We start from the raw sequence: 27,017 nt of genomic DNA, 5'->3' as shown, positions 1-27,017 counted from the left end.
GGGCACAGGGAGGTGCAAAGTGCCAGGCTGGAGCCCAGGGCAGGGATGCAGGGCTGTCCAGGGCAGGGATGCAGGGCTGTCCGAGGCAGGGGTGGGAGCTGCGAGGGCAGAGGGATGGGGATGAGCTGCAGGGTGCCCTGGGGAGCCCCCGGTGAGCAGCGTGCTGGTGACACGGACCCTTTGCTGCTCAGCCCCAGCACGGCCGCCTGAGCTGGGGTGTGTGTGGCACCTTCAGCGGCCTCGGGGCCAGACCCAGGGAGGCTCCAGCTCCGCCGTCCCGCAGCCCATGTTTGGGCCGTGGCTGCAGCAGGGCCATAAAAGGCAGTGTGGGGAGGGCGCTGGCGCTGGGCCTGCGGCATCTCTGTGTGCCGGGGCATCCCGGGCAGCTGCCAGCGGGAATCGGGGCCGGGGGCCGGACCAACCCCAGGGAAAGGGTGCTTTGGGTCTCCCCCAGCCCGTTGCTGCCGGCTCTGTGCCTCACTGACCCCGGGGAAGGGCCAGGCATCCCCTGTCGCCGTGGGCAGACCCCCACTAACACATATGGGTGCCCAGGGGATCTGGCTGGTCCTGCGTGGGCACGGCCAGAGCTGGAGCTCCTGCTGGTCTCACAGCCCGGGAAGGGACTTGCTGACTTGGTCCCAGGTGCCCCGTCCAGGGCTGAGGAGCCAGAGCTGCTTTTCTCCAGCATCACCCTTAGTGGAGTGGCAGAGGCAGCGCAGGGCACAGGGAGTGTGTTCACACTCAGGAGGTGCTCAGGATGCCAGGACGTGGGAATCAGGGGGGCCAGGAGGGACTGGCATGGGCTGACAGCACCAACATGAAATCCAGGCTGAAGCCACACTACAAATCCGCCCTGGGGGATGCCTGGGCTTGGAGGTGTCTCGAGGGGTGGGATGGTGGGGCAGGAGCTCAGGCAGAGTGGAGGGAGCAGCAAACACATGGGGTGGGGTTGACTCTGTGCAGAGAGGGGCAGGGAAGAGCCCCATCACCCAGCTGTGACTAACTCATGAGCTGCAGGGCCGGGTGGGGTGTGAGCCAGCCCGGAGGAATGTGAGGAAGTCAAACAGTGAGGAGGAAGGGCGATTCCCCAGGTATCAGGGTGGGCACTGCTGAGCTGCAGGGCAAAGTGTGAGGTCTGGAGAGCTGTGCTTCCAGCTGGTGAGGGGGATTGGGTGGGGGGACCATCCCCAAATGGCATCCCCTGGGGCCTCCCGAGCCAGGCTGTGCTCAGGCTGGCAGGCTGTCCTGGGAGGGGGAGCTGGGACAGGAGGGCTGGGGGGCTCCTGGGCTGGGGTTGAGAAGGGTCCTGGCAGCAGCAGTGTCCTTCCTGAGCCCCAGCACCAGCTGTGTCCTCTCCAAGCCATCCCCCAGTGCTCAACTCCCCGTCCCAGCTCACCCAGCAGCTTCCTTGCTCCTGCCGCAGCTTCCCAGGGGTTTTGGGGATGCAGGTGTGTAACACCGAACCCAGTGCAGCCATTTCAGACCTGGTGTTAGACAAAGCAAAGTAAATCCCCATTAATGACACTTCCCTGCACCCTGTGCCCCTGCCACAGGGGTCTGGGGGCTCAGCCCCTGGCCCAGCAGGTGCCTGTGCCCATTCTTGTCCCCTGTGCCACAGAGGACACGGGGCTGATTCATCTCCTGCCTTGGCTCCTGACGTACATCCACACTGTTCATTCCCTGCCTGAGCAGCTAAATTAAGCTGAGCAACAATGGGCCATCGATTATCCCATTATATTTCCATCGGGCCTGACTTCCCAGCGGCTCCTGGAGGGCAGCACACGTGGCCTTGGCAGGGACTCGGTGCAAACAGTCCTTTACTGGGTTCTGCTCTCGAGCCCAGGGTGCCACACACCACGGTGACACCGGACCCATGGCAGAGCCCAGACAGAGCAGTGATGAACCTGCATGGGAAAAGGTCCCTGTTTCAGGGGAATCTCTTCAACCTGAGGGCTCTCAGGGGCCATCCCAGCCCTGGCAAGGTCAGGGCTTGCACAGACCTGAGGGCTGCGTTCTCTCTGGCCCCACTCCCCGCAGGGCTGTATCCCCTCCCTGCTTCTCCATCTCCCCTCGCTGCTTCCCCCTGGCCAGACACAGCAGAAACACTGCCTGGCTCTTCCTGTCATGTATGTGAAGCCCAGGAGAAGCCAAATGATGGGGTTCTGTGGGCTCCCTATCCCATCCCATCCCATCCCATCCCACACAGGGGAACAGCCCAAGGAGCACCAGGTCTCAGTCGTCCATTTCTTCCTGTGCCACCTATTCCAGCCCTGCTTTTTCTGAGTCTTTTTGTGACCCAAACCACTGACAAGTGGTTTTTCAGGGACAGAGAGCTCAGCACACGCAGACCCTTCTCGACTGCCCCACAGTGCCACCCTCCTGGCAGGGCTCAGCTCTGCCCCACACCTCTGTGATGCCTGTGGGCATCTCAGGGCATGGAGCATCCTTCCAGCTGCCATTTGCTGGACAAGGGCTGGCTCAGGCCGTGTTTGTGGCAGCAAGGAGTAGGGTGGGCACCTTGAGATAACCCTGGCAGTGCCATGGGGGGTGGCCCCGATCTGCTCCCCGTGTGTGGGTGGGTCTGTCACCCACTCCCCGCTCGTGGGGGGCTCCAAAGCAGCTCAGGAGCTGAGGGTGACGCTGCTGTGCCTGCACTGGGATGCTCGAGGCAGATCCTACCTGCGTCAGCAGCTGAATTCCCTGCTCTCATTCCCGCTCTGGCAGCGCCTTAACCCTTTCCTGCCAGCCTGAGCACGGAGCTTGTGCCAGGGCAGCTGTGACCCTCTGGCTGTGGCAGCCAGACCTGACCCCGGCCCCACAGACCTGCAGGAGGGTACACAGCATCTTTCAGCCTGGGGAAGCTGCTCCACACCCGGCTCTCCTGCACCCTTTCCATGGCACCCCAGTGCCTTGGCTGCACCTCATCCCGGCCGGGGCTGGGGACTCCCAGGGTGTGGGGCTGATCCAGGGGCTGGGCCCCCCTGTCCCACTGTGCCTGAGCCCTGGGGAGAGCCAGCAGCACCTTCCCAGTGCTCCTGCTGCGCTGGCACTGGGGCAGATTTCTCACCTTGGCAGAGGCCTGAAGGCCAGCTGCTCTTTGGGCTGTTCCCAGGGTTTCCAGTCACCGCTGGAAATTTTTCAGTGCCCACCCTCACCTGCAATATGTGGGAATTGGGTTCCTGGAGCCAGGACCCAGCTGCCAGCCCTGATTTGGGCCAGGCAGCCCTCTTGATGGGTGCCCTTGCTTCCTGGCACAAGCAGAACCAGAGGGCTCTCTGCCTCCACTCACAGCACAGGCTCTGCCCGGTGCTGAGGGCTCAGGGTCGTGCAGGGGGTTGGGATCACTCTCCCAGGGCGTTTGCCATATCCCAGGGCCCCCCCTGCCCTGTGTCTCCTCTGCAGAAACCTCTGGAGAGCAGAGAGGACGTTGGCAGATGCCCATCACCCAGCACCTCCAGCCTCTGCCACCGCCAAGGTGAGTCGAGCCCCGGCCGCAGACAGAAGCAGCTGAACTTGTTTGTGGTTTCTGAAAGACAAACTCAAGCCAAACAAAATCAAAAATCCCAGGAAGAGTCCTTAGGCTGCTCCTTCTCCTGCTGCTTCTTTGCCACACAGAGCAGGACCTTTGGCAGGGCCTGAACTTGCTGAATTTGGAAGGATCTGGTGTGTCAGGGCTCTGCCAGGGCTGCCTCAGCCTCTGTTTTTCTTCCAGGTGCTGTGAAACCCCATCCCACGTTGTGTTTGTGTTCAAATGAGTGAAATAAAGGGCACGCAGAGCCCAAAGTGCCGCGCTCGGGCAGGGCCGGGCAGTGCCCTCGGTGGGATGTGACTGTGAGCCCCGGCTGGCCCGACTGGTCTATTTTTGTGACCCAAGCAGAGCGACCCAGGGATTAATCAGCAGGCCCAGGGGGGACAGGCTACGTGTGGTTTGAAATTCTTTGGTGCTTGTAATAACTCAGGTGAGTCTCTTTGTTCTCGTGAACTGTAATTTTTCATTTGACAGGCGGCGTCACGCGACAGAACAGCCCAACAGCCACATCCCAACACACCCAGCCCGGGAAGCGGGGCCGAGCCCCCTCACCTGCCCGTGCTCTGCTCACAGGTGCTGATTTTCCCAGTGCAGCAAACCCCAGGGATGGTTTAGCTGGACATCCCTGCCACCTGCATGGTCAGTGCTCAACGCTGAGGTCGAAGGAAGCCGATCCATCGATCCCCTCCCGCTCGCCCACATGCGGGATGGCTCCGTGCCCCCTCCCAGCCCCGGGATGGACTGGGGCAGTGCTGCCCTCTCCCCCCGTGCCCAGCAGCAGCCCAGGCACCCCGGGACCGGCCAGGGCAGCACAGCCCCGTCTCCACCCGGAGGTGAGGGGCTGTGCAGGGCTCTGCTCCACTCCCGGGTTCCCGCTGGGATTACGGAGCGAGTGTTACCACAGGAGCGAGGACTCGCTTTTCTTTCCTCCCTGCTCCCCTTCCCCCCGGCCGCGGGAGGCAGGAGGATGTGTCAGCTCAAGGCTGAGGCTAAAGAGGCTTACGCTGACTATTTACCTTCGCAAGGGGCTATTTTTGGCTGCTCAGCTGCCGCTAATGCAACGCTCAGGGCGGCGACCGAGGAGACGCCACGTGAGGGTCACTGTTTCTAGGATCCACTTTCCTCCTCTGTAGGGACCAAGCCCAGCTGCTTTTTTGTTCCTTGGGGTTTTTTTTCAGATGGCAAAGAGAGTGTTACAAGGGAAAATCTTGGGGATAGGTCAGAAGGACCTCGGAGACCCACTGTCCTTTCACTGCAGAGGAATCCCACGGTTGCCCCTGACCCTACCCCAGGCGCTGCCAGAGAGTTCCAGGTTGGCTCCACAGACCCCTGTCTCCCAAAACAAGCTCAGAAGGTTGTGAATCTCCAATGAGAGTTAAATGGCATCACAAGCTAATGAACAGGCTGGAATTGGGTCACTGGGATGTGAGCACTGCTGGTCATTGGGAGCAGCCGGGGACCTTTGTTTCCCTGACTGTGGCAGAGTGGGGTCAGTGTGTGCCAGGGCTTCAGGAGGCTCCAATGGGGAGCACGGACACCTGGAGTCTCCTGCTGGCAGCGGGACCCTCAGGGAACAGCAGGCACAGGAGAGCTGGCTCAGGCTGGCACACACCAATCCCGGCCATGCCCTGCCAGAGCTGAGCCCCGCTTCAAACAGAACCCAGCTTATTCCACGTGCTGGAAAACTGCAGTGCAGAGCCTTTAACCAAACGAATCCTGAGTGATTTCCACACCGCTGAATGACATTTTAATAGTGGAAAAATAATGCTCCGAATTATCTACTTCATCTCTTCCTATTGTCTTTTACTGGCTGGGAACGAGTGCTGCAGCAAAACCAGCTCCGGCTCTTCTGGGAGGGGTTTGCTGGTGCCTCCCAGCCCTCCGTGGGCAGGGGGGAGCCCCGTGCCCAGCACCCCTCGAGCTGAGGAGGGGGCTGTTCTCCCCCTTGTGCCCAGCATGCCACGCCTGGCAGAGCTGCCCTCGTGCTGCTGCTCCTCACGGCGCTCCCGGGGAGCTGCAAAGGCCTCGTGGCCGTGCCCGTCCCACACGAGGAGGCAGGTGGCAGCAGGCAGTGCCCGGCCCCTGCTGTGCCCACAGGGAGCTGGCGCCGGTCCCGGTGCCACCAAGCTGCTCTGCAGGAAGATGCTTCTGGCACTTTCTGCCCCGCAGTTCCTCTGACCCGAGTTCGGCCACCGCCACGTCGAGCTTCCATCTGGATGGATCCCCCCAGTGCTGCCACACGTCCCCCAGGCTGACATGAGTGGGGCCTGGGCACAGCAATGCAGCCCCAGCGCCCGACACGGCCCTGAGGGGCTCCAAAACCAGCAGCTCGAGCTGGGGATGGTGCCTGGCCGAGCGCTGCCCCTGCCTGGGAGGTGCAGCTCCAGCCTGCACAGCAACGGACACACAGAGGCCTCACACAAACTTTTATTAGTCACTGAAACATCATAAATCTCAACAAACTCCCCGCCCCAGAGCAAAGCAGCCTCAGCCCTTGCAGGAGGTGTCACCTGCCAAAGCCCAGCTCACGTCGGAGCCGTGCCATCCTGCAGTGGGTTTCCCCATTGCTCCCATCCAGGGGAAGGTTTTCATCCCCTGAATTAAAGGCACACAAAGTGGGAGCCAAAGCGTCCTTCTGCCACCCAACAGCCAGCCCTCAGTGTGGTGCCTGCAGCGGGGCAAGGCTCCTTCCCCTTGGCTTGTGGTGGCTTCACACGGAGCATCCCAGCTCCAGCCTCACTTCCCGGCAGGAACGGGGCACGTGGGTAAGGCCTTGCAGAAGGATTTTGAGAGAAATGTGCTTGTCAGGTGCAGGAACCCCCCCAGCACTGCACGAGGACAAAGGGGGTTCCACAAGTGCTACTGAGGGTACAAACGTGCCCGAGGGGCAGAGCTGGAAGCGAGCACAGCCTCCCCCAGCCTGCCCAGGACAGCTGTGGGGGGGAAGTGAGAGGGAGCAGGACAGCCAGGAAAGGCTGCAGACCCCCAGTGCTGCTGTCACCTCGTCTCCTTTTCCATTCTTACAAGGAAACTGTTCCCCTGGCTCTGTTTGGCACAAACACTGGCTCAGGACACACCTTTGGAGGCCACTGAATTTGGTAAGGACCTTTGGCAACAGGGCTCAAAGCCCCAGCTCCACTTCTGGTTGGCAAATTTTACAGCAGGCAAGAGGAGAAACACGCTGTCCTTTCAAAAATACCCCAAGGGAAACCCTCACCAGAGAGAGCTCAGCAAAAACGGCTGCAACAAGGCAAGTTTTGTTTTCACTTTGGGATGGGGAACAGGGTGCACCACTGGCACCAACTGAACAGCCTAAAGCCCACAGTGGAGTGGATGTGCCACAGCCTGTGGCAGTGACAGGCAAGGACAGTAACTATTCAGTAATTGAGGAGAGCCAAGGGAAACACAATGGGAAACATACTGGAAACAACAGACCAAAGTGTCTAAAGCCTGTAGTTGTCAGCATAAAGGAACAGCTTTGCTGTAATGCCATAGAATCAGAGAATCACACAATTTTTTGGTTTGGAAGGGACCTTAAAGCTCATCCAGTTCCACCCCCTGCCATGGGCAGGGACACCTTCCACCAGCCCAGGTTGCTCCAAGCCCCGTCCAACCTGGCCTTGGACACTTCCAGGGATGGGGCAGCCACAGCTTCTCTGGGCAACCTGTGCCAGGGCCTCCCCACCCTCCCAGGGAAGAATTTCTACCCAATACCTCATGAAGAAGAAACTTTGGACGGTGTCTGTGAAATACCCCAGCTCAGAGCAGCTGTGCTGTGAGACCTGGGGCTGTACAACTTCTGTACAAATGGAAAAATAAATTCACACCAGCCAGAATATCCCACAGAAAAGGCCAGAGACAAGACCTTGAGGTGACCAGTCCTTCCTCGCCGACAAAGCAGACACCTCCCCTGCACTCCCAATGGTCTGCAGGTTTATTTTTGGCAGATGATAATTCAAATGGTCTCTATGGCTTTGGAGAGCAGCCCCGTGTTGCAGTGCTGGTTGAAGCAGAGGGTGCACAGTGAGCTCTGGGTGCCTCACCCAGCTCTGCCCCTGCCCCGGCCCCACCAACGCTGCCCGAGCACTTGGCTCTCTGCACTGTTCTCCTTTCTCATCAGCAAGTAAGAAAGTTCTGGTTGGTAACCAGTCCAGTCCCAGAGGCAGAATAAAAAGTCCGTGATAAGACCTAGAAAAGCTTGTTTCTAATAAAACCAAATGCAAACGTGTGTCAACACAGTTCCTGGGTCAGTGCCTTTTGCTCAGGTTCCACCATCCATGCACTGCAATTTGCTTCCCCTGTAGAGCAATTTAATTCCTCTTCCATTGCCCACCTCTCGGTCTTCTCAGGAATCTTGACAAGCTATTCCTCCATTTTTGCCTTCAACATTTTTTCCTGTGCACATCCTTCCTGCCCGTCCCTCCCGCCGCCACACCCTGTTCCTCTCGGCTATTTTCGGAAGGCAAAGACATCCCGTGTTTTCAGGCCCTTCTTGCCTTCACTTCCTGGTCTAGGAGAAGACACTTCCACCAGCCCCCCGTAGGGGCAGCTCTCGGACTCGGGGTGGTGGCCGGAGCACTCCACGGCGGGGATGAAGCCACTGTCCCACATCCCTGTCCCACACAGCTTGCACAGGTCGTGCAGGCTGCAGGGGATGCGGGGCAGCAGGTGGAACTGATAGAGCAGACTCCTGGCCTGGAGGGGAGGGAGAGAGGGAAAACATTCACTCCTCACTGGGGGATGAACACGGAGAGCTGAGGTGGCCCACGGCTTCCTCTCCCATCCTCCTGTTTGGCTACCTGAGCTTCAGCAAAGGTGTGTCCCTCTGAACACAGAGCTCAGGGTTAACTGGGACAGTGGGATGATGCAGGGGCTGCCACATGGCACAGCTCATCCCACAGCCCCCACCACTCCAGCTGGGATGGACTGGGGACCACAGCACCAACTGCTCTGTCTGCCCTTTCCCTGAGCTTGGGCATGGGTTATCCCAGCCAAAGGTTATCCCAGCCAAGGGTTATCCCAACCAAGGGTTATCCCAGCCAAGGATTATCCCAACCATACTGTCACCTCCAGGCAAGGAGCAGCATCCCACCCTCCTGGGCACAGGGATACAGGTGATGAGAAGCTGAAGCATCAGTCCCTGGTTTCCTCAACACCCTGACTCATCTCTGGACCCGAGCCCCAGCCCCTGGGTATTTATTTACCTTCCTGAGTACGAGCTCCCCGTTCATGTGCATGGCCAGGTTGCTGAAGTGCAGCAGCATCTGGTCAGTGGGCAGCTGCTGTTCAATGACATCATCCCCGTAAATCACCACGATGGCCACGCAGATAAAGAGGTGGAAATAGTCTGTCTGCAATGAGAACACAGGGGCTGCTGTACAGCAGGTGGAGGCAGAGCTCTGGCTTCACCTCCCACCCTCCACGAGCGGGTCCTTGGGGAGAATTTCTGCTCTCTCCAGTTCTGCCCAGTGGTGAGAACGTGAGTTACTGGTGAATTCTGGACCACAGATGATGAGCCAAAGCCTCTTCTCTTCACAGCATGGCAGCAAAGTTTGCACCACGGTGTTCAGAGCAGACCAGTGATTTTTGGGAAGACATTTCCCAGCTGTGTAAGAGAAGCCTGAACTTCAAAAGCGGGTGCTCAGCACTTTCTGAAACACCTCCTTTTGAACCCCGGCCATCCCCAAGGAGGAGAGGCAGGAGCAGGGCTCCATCCTCCTGCTACACAGATATAGTTCTTCTATAGCTACAGACCCTCTGTAACACTGATTTATTTTGGCTACTTTGCTACTCAGAGGCTCTGTGGGGACCCTGCAGTGCCTGCTGAGGGGCACAGCCCTGCCCGTGCCTCACCTGGTAGTGAGCCCAGCAGGCCTCCCACATGCGCAGGGCCTCGGCCTCGGGGAACTCCCTCTTGAAGCAGAGCAGGATCCAGCGGTGACAGAAGAGCATCTGCAGCCCATCCTCTCCCAGGGCACAGAGGTGCTGGTGGAAGCGGGGGTGCATCAGCCGCAGCAGCTCGCGCAGGTACAGCTGGAAAGGACGCCTTGAGCTGAGGCCCTGCCTCGGGCACAGGGACTTGTACCCCCCTCACCACCCCTCGGCACTCCAGGGACCCCCACACTGTGAGCCAGAGCTGGAGAGTTCTCCTCCCTCCCAAAAAGCTCCAGCCCTGTGGCCTGTTTAGTACAGCACAGCCAGGAGCACGCTTGGGTCTGTCACCAAGGGCCAGAGCTCATGGGCCACAGCAGCTATTTCACAAGGAAATATGGATATAACTGCATTGGGAGTGCCCCAATCACCCAGGACCAATTCTATGCATCAGTTATTTCCATAGAATCACAGAATCCCAGAATATCGTGTGTTGGAAGTGACCCACAAGGATTATCAAAGTCCAGCTCCTGGCCCTGCACAGGACAACCCTGAGGATCAGCCCGAGGATTTTGTGGCTTTGGAGTGTGACTTGGCATACTGGAACCCAGGGAACTGCTTTTTGTGACAGGGGAGAGGAGAAGGGATTGACAGAGAAGAGGATCCCAGCATTCAGCCTCACCAGCTGCTTCTCCATGTCCTCATCCCGGGGGGAGCTGATGAAGATCGTGTTCTGCATCAATCCCACAAAGCACCAGAAAGTATCCGACTCATCCAGGATCTCTGCCAGGAGTGGAGCAACCAGGTCAGACATGCCCTGGGAGTATCCAGTGGCTGGGTTAAATACTGCATAGTTCAGCAAGATCCTCCTGGAGCAGAGACACAGACAGGGAGGTGGGACAGGTGAGGGCAGGTGACAGCTGAGCACAGCCCCATCCCTTCACCCCAACTCTCACCACACAGGCTGGGCCAGGATCAGTGCAGGAGAGTCCCAGATCCTCTGGCACCTAACACATTAACTTTTGAGCACCTTTTGTTGCATCCCACTTTCCCTAAAAGAACTGTATCTGGAAGCACAACAAAGATACACTAACACTGTGCATAACTGTGACTCTCACTTTTTACAAGTCCCACCCCTTGGAGCAGAGTCGGGTGTGCTCATCCTCCATCCCATCGGGAGAACCACAGACCCAGGCACCTGCACACAGCCCTGCACAGCACCCTGTGTGTGCAGGGAGGGTTGGGGATGGGAGCAGGGTTATCAGACCGAGAAGGAAATGGCTACAGAAGCACTGGGAAGGTTTTATTGTTGCATCCCTCGTTTCCAGTCACCAGAGGCACAGCGGGTGCTGTTCAGCATTCCCAGGCAGCCCAGGACTGGCTGACCGAGTTTTCCATACGTGTTTGGGTTTGGCAGCAGACACTTCACCTCATGGTTTCCACGTTGGGGTTGTCCTCCCCTCGGAAGAACTGGTTGCTGCGGTCGGTCCTCACAACGTCCTTGTCCACCGTGAACTGCACCTGACGCCAGAAATCCTTCTGCTCATCCGGAGTCATGGACAGCCTGCAAGTTGAGCAGCAACAGGAGACCATTGCCAAGAGAGGAATATGGTTGCCACAGTGAACAAAAAGCCTCAGTTCAGTCATTTCAGTCTTAGTTTGCAGAGAAAAACTGTTCCTGTACAGCGTTTTCTCAGCCCCTGAAGAACAGACAAGCAGGTCTGTCCAGAACAGTGGATTGTCTGTCCCAAGGGATTACTGGAGGGAGTCTCCTGGGTTATAAATGGGATGACATGATGTGTTTGCTGTGATACACACCTCAGAAGCATCAGACTCTGCTCTCCTCTGCTCCTTGGGGGTGGCACACCTGAACTCACTCTGGTTTGATTCTTTCCTAATTAATACCACCACTGTCCCTCTCCAGCTTAAATGTACCCACAGCTACTTAACAACACATAGTTCTTGCAGTAACAACCTCCTTAAATCAGATATCCCTTCTCCTTCCTTATTTTTATGTACAGTTTTATTTATAGAGAAATATAAGATCCCAATTTCACCTCCAGTGTTCTGACTCAAGCCTTGCCTGTGAGATGTTTCCCTGTGTGGTACTGATGAGCCTGTTTCAAAAACCCAAGTGAGCTCTATGGTTCAAATTATTATTATCAAATTATTATTAGTTCCAGAGCCTCAGGAGGTCACCATCCCTCTCACTTGTTTACTCCAGCTTCTCCTGATGCAAAGGAGGCAGAGACTGCACATCACCAGCACTGTCACTGTGATGTCCAGCCTGCAGAAGATGAGCAGGGGAGGGTGATGATGGTCTGTTACCTTTTCTCCTGGATCTCAAAGTATTCTTTCCTCTTCTGCAGCCTCAGTGCCTCCCTCTCTTCAGAAGTGGACTCGTAGCTGTAGTAGTGCAGCAGAAAGGGCCACACCTCCCCACGGATGGAAATATCAATCCCACCAAAGAAAATGGCCTGGAACAAGGAGCAAAAGTTATGGCTGGTACAGTTTTAGCATTCCCAAATACAGCAACAAGGAACTGCCCGCTGCTGTGCTTTGGTGCCTCCGCAGCTCTTTCCTGACAAGTGACGCCTTGATTCAAGCTCCTGCAATTTGCACATGTTTAGAGGGAAAGTGCTGGCCCTCTATTCCCAGACCAGACACAAATCGGGCTCATTTCAATGTCAATAACCACCCCCGGAGAGGCTCTATGATTAACGTGTCGTTCTCATGTCACGGCTTAATCCCCAGTCCTGGAGACACCGCACTGCTCTGCAAACTTCTCTCTCAGAGCCCGGCCCGGGGCTCCCCCTGCGTTATTTCAGACAGCAGGGGCAGTTCCTGCAGCAAGCCCAGTTCACACAGCAAGCCCAGTTCATACATCAGTCTCAGCCCATACATCAAGCCCAGTCCATACATCAATCTCAGTTCACACAGCAGCCTCCAGCTCTCTCTGTGGTTTGGTCACACATTCTGCAAACACTGTGGGCACTGGGCACTTTGGTTGATTGATTCCAAATGGCAGCAGAACTGGGACAGCTCGTCCTTGGTCATGGATGGGAGATGCTCCACCACCACAGAATCACAGAACAACTGGGGTTGGACAGGACCTCTGGAGACCACCCAGTCCAACCCTCCTGCCCAGGCAGGGTCACCTGGAGCAGGTGACACAGGAACATGTCCAGGTGGGACTCTGCAGGAATCTGCTCCAATCCCACAGCAAGATCTCCAGCCAAGGCTTCCTACACCATTCTCCACACTCCCAGTTCTTGCCCCCGGCAGGAAAGCAAACTCCTGCAGCTTCCCCCTGGGGACCTGCACTCTGCAGCAGGAGAGAGCAGACGAAAACCTCTCACCTTCTGCAGCTTGTACTCCTCTTCCACCTGCCCGGATTCATTCAGGTGATGGAGCCAGGCAGACACATCGAGGCGCCTGTACGTGTTCTCCTCGGGGTGGGTTTCTGAGGAGGGCAGCTTGGGCCGGCGGATGGAGAACTGCATACAGGTCTTCTCATCAGCCAGCTGCTGAACGGGGGAAAACAAACCAAAACTGGAGGCAGGAGCCAGAGAGAGCAGCAGAGTGTGAATCCCAGAGCAGGGAAACCTCTCTGCGTGGTTCATGTAAGGATTAAACACCGAGGAGCTGCACTTGGGGAGGTTTTGGCTTTTTTTTTTTTTAAATTCCAACCATTACAATAACAAGAGTGATTAGAATAATTAAAAATCCGAGCGCCACAGAACAGCTTCATCTTAAAAAAAAAAAATAGTTTCCATTCCTCCTCCAATCTTATCCCTGACCTGAAACTGAATTAATGCTGCTTACAGCAAAACTTCCCCCTGCCAGGAATGCTTGCAATAAATTACATATGATTGGCCATATACAAAGGGATTGCTGTTAGGCGAGCGGGGAACGGCGCTGCCAGGCTCTCTGAGGGCACTCATGATCCCAGTGCAAGACTGCAGCTGACATTTAATTTAAAAATCAAAGGTTGCTCAATGCAAAAAGTGAGCCCGTGCGACCATAATAAGAAAAGCAGCGGGGGGCTCTGTGGGAAGGATGGAAATTTAAAAATCACTGTTTCTAATAAGCACATACAATATCTTAAACAGATAATTAAAGAGCTCTTATCACATTTGTATGTAGATTGAACAAAATATGGCAATATGCGTTGTCAAAACATTCTCCAAAGCCGTGAGCTGAGCGTCGTAAGATGGATGAAAGGCTCTGAATTTCCCACCTACCACTGCAGGTCTCCAGCCACCTTCCACGCCTAAAGGGCAGTGCTGACCTGTCAGCTCTAGCAAAATCACTGCCTAAGCAAGTCTTCTGGATGATCTTCCCCCACATTCCACAGGTGGAACAGGAATGGATGGGGACAAGCAAGTCCAAGAGAGACCTCAGAGTTCCACCCCAAACATCCAACACACTGCAGCTTTCTGCACGACTTGGTGACGTGAACTCAAAGCTTCATTTCTCCAAAACACAAACCCAAGTGTGAAACATCTGCTGGAAAACCCCTCTTTGCCCCAAGAACCTGACTCAGGTACCTGGTCCTTGAGATGGGTCTCTGTGCAGTACTTCCACTGCTGGAACACCTCGGACAGTTTATCCAGGCCACCGTGGTGAAAATGGAAGATCTTGTACTGGCTCTCCCTGCTTGCAACCACCAGCTGCCCACAGGTGCAGGCCTCATCACTGCAGGGAACAAGGGGAGAACAACCTGCATGGGCTGCCCAGGACCACGAGGGGCCAGCAGGGATGGGGACCCTCCGGTGAGAGACAGTCCAAAGAAACAGGGAGTGAAAGCAAAAAGAGGGAGTAAAAATGTTTTTGTAATAGTTTGAAATAAATTTAGTAATAATTTGAAAGATAACTGAAGAGACTGAGAGCAGCAAGACACCAGAGGAGCCTGGTGAGGGGCAGGTAAAGATTTTTTTCACACCTGCAGGTTATTTGAAGCATTTCTGGTAAGACAGTTAAGAGCACCCTTTATCTTATTAGGAAAATAATCCTTTTGGTCCCATAACAGTAATTCAGAGTCTCTCCCTGGGAAGGCTGACACTTGCTTTCCTAGAGACAACCATTCTGGACAGGCTTCCAAGGAGGACTGTAGAAGCCACCTGCCCCCAGCATCCCCAGAGCCCCGAGCCAGAGCACACACAACTCACACACAACGACCCAGTACCTGAAGAAGAGACGAAGGGATCTCATTTGTCCCAGGTCCACTCTGAAGACACCACAGACCTGCTCGAGGGCAAATACCTTCTGCTGTTCATCCCATCTGGTGCTCTGTGTTTGCCCATTGTTCTCCTGGAACTGGGCACTGGTGTCGAGGCTGGAGGCAGAGCTGGTGGAGCAGGTCATGCGATTGTCACACGTGTCCCTGCGGGGGCAAAAACCCCACAACACGTCAGCCACGGGAGGCTGCAGGTACAGGCAGCAACCACGTCCAAAACCTCTGGTCAGAGCTCTGAGATGGGGATCCAGGGCAGGCCCGAGGAGCCAATAACTGACAGCCCATGTAAGAGGTTATTTTTATTTAAATTGACTCCCTGTCATCACAAAAAACATCCTGGTTTTGGTCTGTTCCAAACTGCACACGGAATGTTGGCAGAGCCAAACCCACTCCTCAAAACACTTCTGAGAAGGCAAAATTAAGAATCTCAAGTAATGCCCTCAGCTCAGCTGCTCCTCACTGGGATGGGGACAGGAGGTGTGAGTACATTCCAATGGCAGCACGGACTTGGGATCTCATCTAGGAAATTCCCTCTATGACCAGTAAGATCCAAAGATGTTTCACCTGAACTCCAGTTTCTCATTATGTCTTTGCCAAGCCTGGATTTGTGTCTATAAACCCCAAATGGTTTCCACTTGCAATCTTGAGATTTCGGGGAGTTACCGATGGGAAATCACACCTGAGCTCTTCAACACACCACAGGCAGAGCAAATGAACCCAACCCTTTCCCAACTCACCCCAGATCTCCAGCTTTAAATGCAAACTGAGCTGAGACTCAAAAAGCCCACATGCCCCCACCAGCCCCGACCCCAAAAGAAAAATACCAGTGCCTTGGGAATGAAGTGAATGTGAAACTGTGACCCCTGGGTTGGTGAAAAGGCCAATGCACGTGAACAATCTGTGAATGGGCCGTGCTGTGAAATCAGGGCCTGCCAGACAAGGCCAGGAGCAGGTACAAAGCAGCCCCCTGCAAGGCCACTTTATGCCATGTTTTCTAATCCGCTTATCCAACAATGTGGGCACTGAAGGCTGGGAATCACACACTCAGCATGCACTCCACACCACTGTGCCTTCCCAGCCTGGCTCCAGGGCCGATTCCACAGGGACCAGCCCCGTGTGCCACATCTCCCTGTGGGCCAGGGCACTGCATCCCAATGGACAGGGCTCTGCACAACCCCCTTAGCTGGGGGTTACATTTTTAACCGAGGCCCTTTGAGCCACCCCATTCTAACGTGTAACTCAAACTCCAGAGCCTGCACTGGGAGCAAATCCCCGAGCCCCTTCCTGCTCCTGCAGCACCATCTGGATGGAACCAAGGCTGGTTGGCTTCAGCTAAAGGAGTGACTTCGCTGCTCTGGGCACGAAGTTCTGCTGCTCCAGTTTTTGGGGAGAAAGCAGCAAAGCAGAGCTTACATTCAGGCCATTTGGAGGATGAGGATTTAGAAGTGATGTGGCAACAGGGATCACGCTACACACCCAAACTCCCTCAGAGAGCATACACAGCAGGTTTTCCAGGTTAGACACCAGGATACCTCCAGTGTGAGGCACAGCTATACACCTGCCTTGGGAATTTTTCCATGAAGATTGTACTGTTCTTTGTGAAAAATCAAGCATTGCTTTTGGATAAAGCGTCAAAATGTAACACTTTTTAAAACATTCAGCATCTCATGTTAATGCAAATGTAACAGGAGTCCTGGTACAAGACACTTGGGCTGGACTGCCTGCTAGGAGCAGCTGGTATTTATGGAGCAACACTTCATAACAGCCACAGCTGGTTACACAGGATTTTCCTGGAAGAGATGACTCAAACTAACTCAAAGACTAAGCAAAGGCAACCCATTTTCTAAAACTCTTGCAAGGACGAGCTGGTCAGCATGGCAAAGGGCTGGAGGGTGGGTTGGTGGGAGGATCCTTGCCCTGTGGGTCCTTGCCATGGAGACCAAGGTGCTCATTCCTCACGAGCATCATCTCAAACCAACAGCAGCAGAGAACTGCCAAGAAATGAGTTACCAGTAGAGCTGGGCAGGCTTGCTTTGATCCCAGGAATTCTGTAGCTCCTCAGTGCAGAACACCACTGCCCACTGCAATTCCTTCTGCTCTGTAACCCAGGTCTCAGACACAGCAGCAGTAACCCGAGAGCCGGGGGGCTGCAGAGCCCGGGCCCAGCACTGCTGGCACTGCTGTGTTTTCAGGAAATGCCTCTAAAGACAAATGTTTACAGTTCACATTCACTGGTGACAAGCTCGCACACGCACCCCACAGACACGGATTTACCCTTTCCAGGCAGAAAAAGGCACCCAGGGTGAGCGGGGTGGCTCAACCTGTGCAGCCCGGGGAAATTCCCATGGTCTCGGGGATGCAGAGGGTGAAATCTGAAAGAGACACCTGTGCCCCCCTGCCCTTCACGGGGGCTGATGAACACGAGCATTCACACGCAGGACAGATGCAGAGATAGAACCACCTTGTTCACTGGGGCTTACTGAGCCAACGGGGAAATTCGGAAAAAACCCTCACCGTGTTTAAAATTACTTTTTTCCTATATATATTGATCGAAAAAAAATGAAAATACTCTAACCCACTGGACTACTTTCAAAAATAATTTTAATATTGAGATCACTCTGGATGTCAGTAACAACAAGCATTATGATGTCTGCTAATTTTGTGGATTTGGGGGAGTCCTCTACCCAGGCACTCAAGATACACAGATGCAAGGGTAGAGTTTATTATCTGTCAGTCTATTCTATCTGCTGGACGAGGAATTTATCCCAGAGTGCCATGCAAAAGCAGGGAGCTGAAGCATTGCAAGGCAAATAGCCGGAGGAACATTCCAGAGAGACTTTAGGTTGAGGGATCCAGGAAAAACAGAGCGCCAGCTAATATACAGCACTGCTCAGCAAAACAACAAGTGCACTGGGCCACGGGAATAAAAGGGACAGGGAGAAAAACCAAGGAGGATTAGCAAAACCTGAGGCAGGAAACCAATGGACATATTCAGGTGTTCATTTTGGGCCCTCGTGACAAGAAGGACATTAAAGCACTGGAGCGTGTCCAGGGAAGGGAACGGAGCTGGGGAAGGGTCTGGAGCAGCAGGAGCAGCTGAGGGAGCTGGGGGGGCTCTGCCTGGAGAAAAGGAGGCTCAGGGGGGACCTTCTGGCTCTGCAACTCCCTGACAGGAGGTTGGAGCCAGGGGGGTTCAGGCTCTGCTCCCAGGGAACAAGTTACAGAATGAGAGAAATGGCCTCAGGCTGCACCAGTGGAGATTCAGGTTGGATACTGGGGAGAATTCCTACATCAAAAGGGCTGTCCAGCCCTGGCACAGCTGCCCAGGGCAGTGTTGGAGTCCCCATCCCTGGAGGGACTTAAAAGCTATGTGGATGTTGCAGCTGGGGACACAGGTCAGTGGTGGCCTTGGCACTGCTGGGGAAGGATTGGACTCGGTGATATTAGAGGGCTTTTCCAACATAAATGATTCTGGGATTCCACTTCAGCCTTTTCCCTTCACCAGACTCCCATCACTCTTGTCTCAAAACACATCCCATTCCTGCTGGGGAGCAAGACCAGGTGCTGATGTATTTTCTCCACTCAACAGTCAACTACAGCAGCCAACCATATCTGCACTCCTCGAGCTGTTGCAGCCCTTAAGGAGCCACTGTCCCCCTCCCACCACGTGGGACCTCCTGCCTGCCCAACCGAGGAGCTCAGACCCTGCAAGGAAGACTTCTGACGTGCAGCAATGGGACCCAACTTGCTGCTGGGTTAATGCCTTGGAACACACCTACAGCACAAAGAGAGCTAAACCCAATTATTATTTCTGTTCCAGAGCGGGGGCAGAGACCTGCCCTGATTACCTGGGAAGCCGATTTCAGCAACAAAGATCTAATAACTCATTTTACGACGCGATGTGACAAATGTAATTATAAGAGAGAAAGGGGCTGAAGGTTACAGCCATGATGTGGCAGTCACCCAAGCTGTCAGCGTGCACCACCTGATTCCCAGAGAGCCTCCTGCAAGAGCCAAACCCTCCTCATGGAGCTGGCTCTCCATCACCATTGTGCTAACCTATGCCATCACTAATAACAGCTCTCCCACAGCCCCAGCATTCCTGGCTTGGGAAGCATCATTTACAGACAATGAGTATCATCATAATGTATGAGCATCCATGTAATGGGAATTACATGCCCCTTTTCCTCCCCAGGGGTTAGCATTTCTCCGTTTCTCTGCTATTCCCCACAGGCACTGACCTTCTGGGCTCCTCTTCTTCCCAGCAAGGTGAAACAGCTCCTGACAGCATCAGCTGCTAAGACAGACAGCTTCAAACAAATAATCTGTCAATAAAAGTTCAAAGCCATCCTGAAATGCCTAAAAATTTAGTGCAGTGGCTGTATAGAGTGAGGTAATATCGGGCAGCTGGAACCCAAATCCATTGTTCTGACACAAAAATTGCCCTTGAAGATATACATATATTATGAACTGTGAAACCTGCTGACTTCAGTGACATAAAAGGCATGCAGAGGAAACCAGATTGGTAACTTAGTATTAAAAAAAAGGTGTCAAAATGTTTCTGCTCGCTCCTTGTAACCTTGCAGAGCAGGGCTGGAAGGACACTTGTGGGACAGCACCAGCTTCCCACGGCGTGTGGCCACACAGAGCCAGCCATGGACACTCACCTTAATCAGCACAGACAAGTAACTAGGTTGAGGATTATGTTAAATTCAGCCTTTGGCCGCAAATATTTGGAACTTGAAGTTTCTGTGCCTCAGAGAGCCCGAACAGAATCAATTTCCACTGACCACAGTGACCAGGGAACAAGGTGTTGGATAGTCTGGATGAAAGCCTATCCAGGATTTCTGAAATTAGATGTCCAAACATTCACATGTGGAAGCATTTCTATTAGTCTGCAAACACAGGGGTAACAAATCTAACAACTTTTCCTATTTGTTGGGGAAACCTGGGAAAAACTGCTCAGGCCGTTACGGTACAAAGTACACGGATGTCAGCATGGACTTTCCAAAAGCTTGTTCCACAGGCTTTCCATTGATCTGTTTGCTTTCAAAACATAAATTTCCTCACGTCGAACTGCACTAAATGCTATTTAGTAGCTAATTAACTTTCTGTGCTGAAAACCTCCTGTAATTGCACTTCTTTCACCTTTTTGAGCCTGTGTCCCCTGGGGAAGCCAAGCTGTCCTACGGCATTTGTTCTGCTCATTTCTGTCTCACAGGCACAAGTTCCTTCCCGACACCCGGCTGCCAATCACGGCTGCAGAGGTCACTGGAGACCAAATTAGGAGCACTCTGCCTCTGACAAACTTGCTTTGCTTAGCTTGTCGTAAAGGGAAAATAAACGGTTACGGAAAATAATTGTATCCTTTCATGCAGGGCACCAGCAGATCCAAGCGCTTCCCCAAGTCAGCACATTGTTGTTAGTCACTCTTTGGGTTCGTGTTATTAACAACATCCCAAGAACAAGCTGTTTACATCTGAAAAGTGTTGGAGTCCCTCCCTCCCCTCGCACGTGGACGGAGCAGAGGGGTCTGTGGTCACCAGCCCTGAACACATCTTGGCCACGGCGCTGGCACCCTCTGACCTTGGGCTGTAACAGCAAGTTCACCATCAGGGACGGGGCTGGGAATTAACATCAGCTCTGCCAACGCCAGCCTGACAAATAAACCACTGTAACACGACGAGGGACTCGCGGAAACCCGATTATGCAGCTTTGCCTTCTGACGGGTGTAATTGGTTTGTCCTTGAGAAATAAAGATCAAACCGATTTGTTCTGCTTTCCGGGGCTACTGCAATCCGTGTTTACAGCACCCTGCCTGCTCTCCCAGAGCTTCACAACTACCTGGCAGAGGCAGAACGTGGTTCACCATCCCCAATGTTGGTGACAGCGGACACCGTGTGTGCCGGAGCGGGACCCTGGTGGTGCTGCCGTCCTGCCCCACGCCAGGAGGAGGGCGAAAGCCTCACCACACTGGGGGCTTTGTTGCTCCTAATTCATCCCTCCCTAATTCAGCCCTCAAGCCTGAGGGGAAGCCGAGCGATTCCAGCCAGCAAGAGGGACATTAGAAAAACAGCCCCACAACCTCCGAAGGGTCCCCCCAGTGCTGTGAGTTGAAGCAAAAGGAAAACAAAATAAACCCGGAATTCTCGAGTTAATTATTTAGATTGTAAATGAGAAAGGGGAAAAAAAATAATCAGAAGTTTGTAGGGAATTAATGGGTGTTTTAATCTCATTTCCCCAAAGTCTGGAATGTGATACACATCTACCTCCAGCCAGCAGACAAACAATCTGCTTCCACAGCTGACACCTCCACACAGGTGGAGCTGCCCAGGTAAACCCAAGCAAGGTTTTTCAGTTTTTCTCTGTGACTTCTTGTTGCAGGGAGGGAGCGGGGGCAGAATGAGCAGTTTGATGCTGATGAATAAGATACACACAGCTCCGAGCAGCCAAACACAACAAATCGCTTAGAGCCAAGCAGACGCTGCTCAAGGATGCAAATGTTACCTTCGATTTAAGGGAGGAGAATATTCCAGAAGCTGAATGGTGGATTTTTACAATCCATACGGAGAAGGGGCACCTCATGCCTGGGTTTCTGCTCATTAATAAATCAATCGAAATGCAACACTTAAAAAAAAAAATTCCTTAGATGGAAAAAGTGATTTCTCAGCAAAGCCTGAAAAAGAATGTTTGCTTTTCAGCCCATTCCAGTCTGGAGAAGGGGACCTTTCTTCCTAGTGTTTATTTAATTTTTTAAATCAATGGATTATTTTGCTTCTTTTGCTTTCAGTTCTATCCATGCAAAAATAAAATTCACCCCTAATTATGCTAATTACAATCAAGCCTTCAAACCCCTGCTCCCTTGAAAGCCCTGCAGATTACCTTTGTTCTTGTATTCCTGGCTCTAAGCAGTGAACTGGGAATTTCAGGGGGACGTTTTAGTGGCAAAGTTAACCAACTCCCTGGACTCTGCTGCTGCCCCAGCGTGAGCTGAGCCAGCACCACCCAGGGAGGATTTCACTGTTTCCACAAGACAATGCAGATTTCCCAAGGGAAGAGCTTGCTTCAAGTAGCAGAAAAGGGAGAGGAAAGAGGAGCGCTGCCTAAAAGCATGTTCCAGAGTTATTGTAAATGCCTAATGCTGGGATAATTGCGAGGCCCGAGCCAAGGAGACAGAGGCCGTGCAGATTTATTTGCATATACTGTGGCGCTTTGGAGGGGACATGCTCTTTATTTTGATCCGGTTAACACAATTCTTCCCTCACAAAGCTGTGGATACCTGCCAGCGCCATTTATCTCCACTCTCCATTCAGATTTCTGGGCGCTGCGATCGTATAAATAAGTAACAGAAGAAATGTAAGAACATCCAGGGAAAAGGAGAGAGCAGCCCTGCTGAGGAGGACTTGGGGGTGCTGGTGGGTGAGAGGCTGGACATGACCCATCCCAGAACTCTCCGTGCCCTGGGCTGGTCCCCCAGCGTGGGCAGTTCTGCCCCTCAGGTGAGACCCCCCTGCAGAGCTGCCCCAGCCCTGGGGAACAGCACAGGAGGGACAGGGAGCTGCTGGAGAGAGTCCAGAGGAGGCACCAGGATGGTCAGAGGGATGGAGCAGCTCTGCTGGGAGGAAAGGCTGGGAGAGCTGGGATTGTGCAGCCTGGAGAGGAGAAGCTTGGGGGTGACCTGACTGTGGCCTTCCAGGACCTGAAGGGAGACTACAGGAAAGATGGGGAGACTATTTACAAGGGCCTGGAGTGCCAGCACAAGGGAGAATGGCTTTAAACTGCCAGAGGGCAGGGTTAGATGGGATATGGGAAGGAATTCTTGGCTGTGAGGGTGGGGAGGCCCTGAGGTTGCCCAGAGGGGCCGTGGCTGCCCCTGGATCCCTGGAAGTGTCCAAGGCCAGGCTGGAGCAACCTGAGCCAGTGGAAGGGGTCTGTGCCCGTGGCGGGGGTGGCACGGGATGACCGCCCGGGTCCCTTCGCCCCATCCCCGTCCCCATCCCCATCCCCGTCCCCGCTCCCGTTCCCGTTCCCGGCTTCTCCCTCACGGGGGGCGGGCCCGGGGCGGCGGGAGCGCCGCTGGGCAGAGCGCGCCCCCTGGCGGCCCGCGCGGCCCGGCAGCCCCTCCCTGAGGCGGGACGGGGGTCGGGCCCTGCCCGGCACCCCCTGACACCCCCCGGCACCCCCTGACAGGGGCTCGGGCCATCCCCGATACCCTCCGGCACCCCCTGACAGGGGCTCGGGCCCTGCCCGCCATTCCCGATACCCCCCGGCACCCCCTGACAGGGGCTCGGGCCCTCCCCGATACCCCCTGACAGGGGCTCGGGCCCTGCCCGCCCTCCCTGGCACCCCCCGGGTCCTGCCCGTGCCCCCCTCGCTCCCGCGGCCCTGCCAGGGCCCTCTCGGGCATCACCCGCTCCCGGCACGGTCGGTCCGAGATGTCTCCCGACATCCCAAATAAAAGAGCTTCGCGGGCCCCCCTGAGCTGCCAATTCCTGATACCGAGGGAGCTGTCACTGTTTTCTCCCACTGAAATCTGGCGGCGAACCAACGGGGGGAAGAAACAAACCTGCTATAATTAATGTTCTTGCTGTTCAAATATTTATGTAAAGCAAGATAGAGCCGTATGCCTCTGCAATCTCTTGGATCTGTCCAACCTTCTCAGCTTTGCAGACGGGAACAGCTATAATTGATTACATGGGGCTGCTGATGGCTCGGCCCAGCTCCCCTGCCTGGTACCCGGCTCTGTGCAGACCACCCCTGCCTTGGAGAGAGGTCACACTGACCCCACCATGCAAACAGAAGGGGAAAAGGACTATCCTTCTCATGGAAGAAGGGTCTGGGGGATATTTTTTTCCTGGGCATGGGTTTGGGTACAAATGGAATCAGGAGCTTTGGCGTCTTACATCACAAATGGCACCAGTTCAGGCAAGTCCTGGGGAACTGGAGCCTGGATCAGTCAACCCTTGCGCTCATCCCCAAGGCTGAAATCATCAAAACTGAGATGCTGCAAGAAGTTACAGGAGATTTTGAAGTCTGTGAGCAATTTCCCTGGCTCTACTATAATCACTTCTGTTACAACAGCGATGAATTCCCAACCTCTTGATGGCTCCAGAGCTCCCGCCAGTTCACAGTAATTTCAGCTCATTTCCCTCATAATTTTCCCTCCTGTTTTTGCTGCAGAGGTCGGAACAGCTCTAGGCCCTTCAGGTGAGCTGCCAAAACAACATGATGCAACACCATCCCCTGCTCCCACCTGCTCCCGCCGCGGCTGCCGCCCTCCGCTCCCCCGAGCAGCTCATTTACTGATGAGCTCCTGGGAAGAGGTTTAACAACAGGATGTGCAACACATCCGTAAAAATTGCATCAACTGCGATGCCAAGAAGTTTTTCTCTGTGTTGTGAACTTTGCCTGGACTGTCTGTGATGGATCTGCCGTGTGAACCCACATCTGCTGAAGAACGTGAGAGCTCACCATCGTCCAGCTCCATCATGAAAATGTTTTATTATTTGTATTGCTGGCTGCTAAAATGATCAATGTCTTGTGAAAGGCATTTCCTTCTTGCATTGATATCCATGACCACGTCAATTCTGCTCGTCCTTTACAGCAGGAGCAGAGGGAGCACTGCTGGCCGCTGTCCCAGCACCTGCGGGGCCACTAGTGGAGATCCAGCCTCTGGCCAGATGTTACCCCAAGCTCCACTCACAAAATTCCACCACCAAGGCTCCTCAGTCCAAGTCCTGACTGTATTGATCAACATCTCAAGTTGAAGTTAGCGAAGGAACCAATGCCAGCGTTTATTTCTCCTCCTCAGCACTTTAGTGTTGCTCCTCAGGTATCAGCAGCTGCTGTTTATTAAGTGAAAAGCCTTCAGCAGCCCGAGCACCCATCGCTCGGGAAAGCTGCTGTTAACCAGGGATCACTCTGGCACAGCACAAACCCCCACCCCAAACCAGACCCCACTTACAGAGCACTAAGTGCTTCCACAACCAATTGTATAGATCTGCTGTCAGGTCAGTTCAATAACTCCATCGCTGGACAGACATTACAGACGGGTCAGATGCTGTTTGGTTGCCAGGATGTAACAAAAACCTTTTAGTTTCACTTTACTGATGGGGAAAATGGAAGCTGAGGAAGCCAGAGCTGGGCACAGAGAGCAGCTGCCCTGAACTCGTGCCCTTCAAACCACAAGGCAAATGTTTCCTGACAGCCAGCAAACAACAGTGACCAGGGAGGGAAGGGACAGAATGGAATGATTTTCTTTCCAGAATCTCTCCTTTCCTACAGAAATGCAGTCCCTGACACAGCTGCCATCAATGCAGGTAATCCCCACACCAGCTACCTTCTGCAGGAACCACGTCCTGTGAGCAGAAAGGGGCCCCAAAGTCAGGACACAAACCCTGGGAGAGTAAGGCCACCTTTCCCTGAGGGATGAGGACACCCTGCAGCACTGGTGCCAGGCTGGCCTAGAGAGAGAAGCAGGAGTGTGCACGCTGCTGCTGGGACACTCCCACTGCTCCCACCCCGAGGAATTGTGTGAATGGGAGGAGAGCAATGGGACCCCTGGCAGCCTGTCAAACTGAGAGGCAAAGAGGAAAAAAACAATGGATACGTTTTTATTTCCTTATGTCCTACCAGGCCAGTTGTTGAACTTACAGTGACCAACTCACTGCAACTCCAAGGCTCCCCAGCCCACCTTCCTCTCCGTCCCTGGTCCACACACACTGTTTCGTGGTCCCTCCTGCCCAGGTGGCCAGGCCACCTCCTCAGAGGATGCTCTGAGAGGCAGATGGGACTCGTGACTCCTGCTCACACAGGAATTTTGGCTGAGCCCTTGATCTCATCTGACCCAAGTCTACCTGTCTGTCCCAGTTCCTCCACAGAGTCCCACTTCTCCATTTCCAATCACATGGGGAGCTGGCTGGAATGAAATGCAACGTATTCCTTTGGCTTCTGCAGCAACCACGGGGAAGAGCAGAGTTGTCTTTGCAACTGCTCCCAGTGCAGAGGCAAACAACCAGAAACAGTCGTTCCTCCTGGCAGGGAGGAGGTGGGGACCGGGAGGTGGGGAGGGAAGAGAGCTGGAACAATCTGCCAGCAGCACAAACTTTGTTCCCACTCCAACTCTGGCTCAGAGGGGAAGCAGCCAGCAGAAAAAAAAACCCCAAACCAAAACAAACCCTTAAGAAGCAAGGAAGTTGTTCTCATGCTTGCAGTGACTTCTAAAAGAGCATCTCCCACCCCCAAAACGCTGGGATGAACGCAGGAAACAAGAGATGCTTTTTGACAAGACTTTCCCAAAGTATTCTGTGCAGAATCTCCAGCTCAACAGATTGTAAGATCCTGCAGATCCCGTGCAAGGGGGCTCTCTGGGGAAGAACAAACTGGCATAAAAAATGCACACGCTGGACAAAAACCTTTCAAGTTTGAAGTCCCAAACAACAAAAGGTCTGTTTTATGAATCTGCTGTCAATTATGGGTGTCACATGCACTGTGTGAGGCTTCAGACTGGCACCACAGGAGTTAAAAAAAAAAGAAGAAAAAAAATCAAAGCCAACCAGGCCCCTGAGCTTCGTGTGCAGAGCCAGCTCTGCCTGGCTGGAGCTTCAGGGCTCCAGCAGCAGCGAGGAAAGCCAGCAGAGGGCAGGGAAATGCTGCAGGAATTCACAGACAAGGCAGGGAAGATGCAATAAACTGTATTTCCTTCCTTTCCCGACACTGTTTGCAGCTCAGAGTGTAAGTGTTGCAGAACACTTAAACCACAACACTCCTCACCCACTGGCTGTGCCCCAGACACTGCCTGGGACCCTCCTGTGCCAGCTCTGCTCCTGGTGCCAAAGCTCTCCGAGACCACAGCATGCCTGGGACAGCTGTGGCCCAGGCCAGGACTGGGATTTCCCCAGGATGAGCTCAGTCTCCTGGTTTTCAGCAGCCAGGACACTATTCTGAGCGTGTCCCTCGCTCCTCCCACTTCCAACCACTACAGTGGGATAAGAACCCTGCAACTGGGGCACAGCTGAGGCCACAGCTTCCACAAACACACACTGAGAGACAGGAACATGTTTCCTATAAGAATCTTACTGCTGGAACTCAAAAATGTTCCCAGAAGCATTTTCATTATATTTGATTTACAAAAAAAAAAAAAGAAGCTTAAAAATCCCCCAAACTTCACTTTTTTCAGAGTGACTGAGACAGGTCAAACATACAGGTTGTCAGTGCTGCTTCAAGGAAAAGAATCATCTCATACACCTTAAACAGACAGAGGCTTTGGTTGCAGTGGATTTGGGAGGTTTCTGTTTTTTAAGTCAAGGCCAAGAAATTTCTAAACTAACACAACCTTCTCTGAAAGCACAGACAAACCAAGTGTCATCCTCAAGCATC

General features: G+C 54.1%; 1 protein-coding gene across 3 annotated transcripts in view; it reads right to left on the bottom strand.

Moving 5' to 3' along the window:
• Positions 1-7,350: 7,350 nt before the first annotated feature.
• Positions 7,351-27,017, bottom strand: part of TBC1D16 (TBC1 domain family member 16) — a 29,211-nt gene continuing 9,544 nt past the window's right edge. Inside the window, exons 4-12 of one of the 3 annotated variants that reach the window (XM_027691461.1) lie at positions 14,589-14,786; positions 13,951-14,098; positions 12,760-12,927; positions 11,729-11,877; positions 10,830-10,964; positions 10,083-10,269; positions 9,383-9,562; positions 8,734-8,880; positions 7,351-8,224 (exon numbers count right to left, since the gene is read on the bottom strand). In XM_027691461.1, the coding sequence (XP_027547262.1) occupies positions 7,979-8,224; positions 8,734-8,880; positions 9,383-9,562; positions 10,083-10,269; positions 10,830-10,964; positions 11,729-11,877; positions 12,760-12,927; positions 13,951-14,098; positions 14,589-14,786 (1,558 nt within the window). In that variant the 3' untranslated portion in view covers positions 7,351-7,978. The remainder of the gene's footprint in view (positions 8,225-8,733; positions 8,881-9,382; positions 9,563-10,082; positions 10,270-10,829; positions 10,965-11,728; positions 11,878-12,759; positions 12,928-13,950; positions 14,099-14,588; positions 14,787-27,017) is intronic. The other 2 variants (XM_027691464.1, XM_027691463.1) reach the window with 2 other exon arrangements.

Source organism: Neopelma chrysocephalum, unplaced genomic scaffold (genome assembly GCF_003984885.1).
Source record: "Neopelma chrysocephalum unplaced genomic scaffold, ASM398488v2 Primary Assembly neopelma1_84, whole genome shotgun sequence".
Lineage (NCBI taxonomy): Eukaryota > Metazoa > Chordata > Aves > Passeriformes > Pipridae > Neopelma > Neopelma chrysocephalum.
This window is presented reverse-complemented; position numbering and strand designations above follow the sequence as displayed.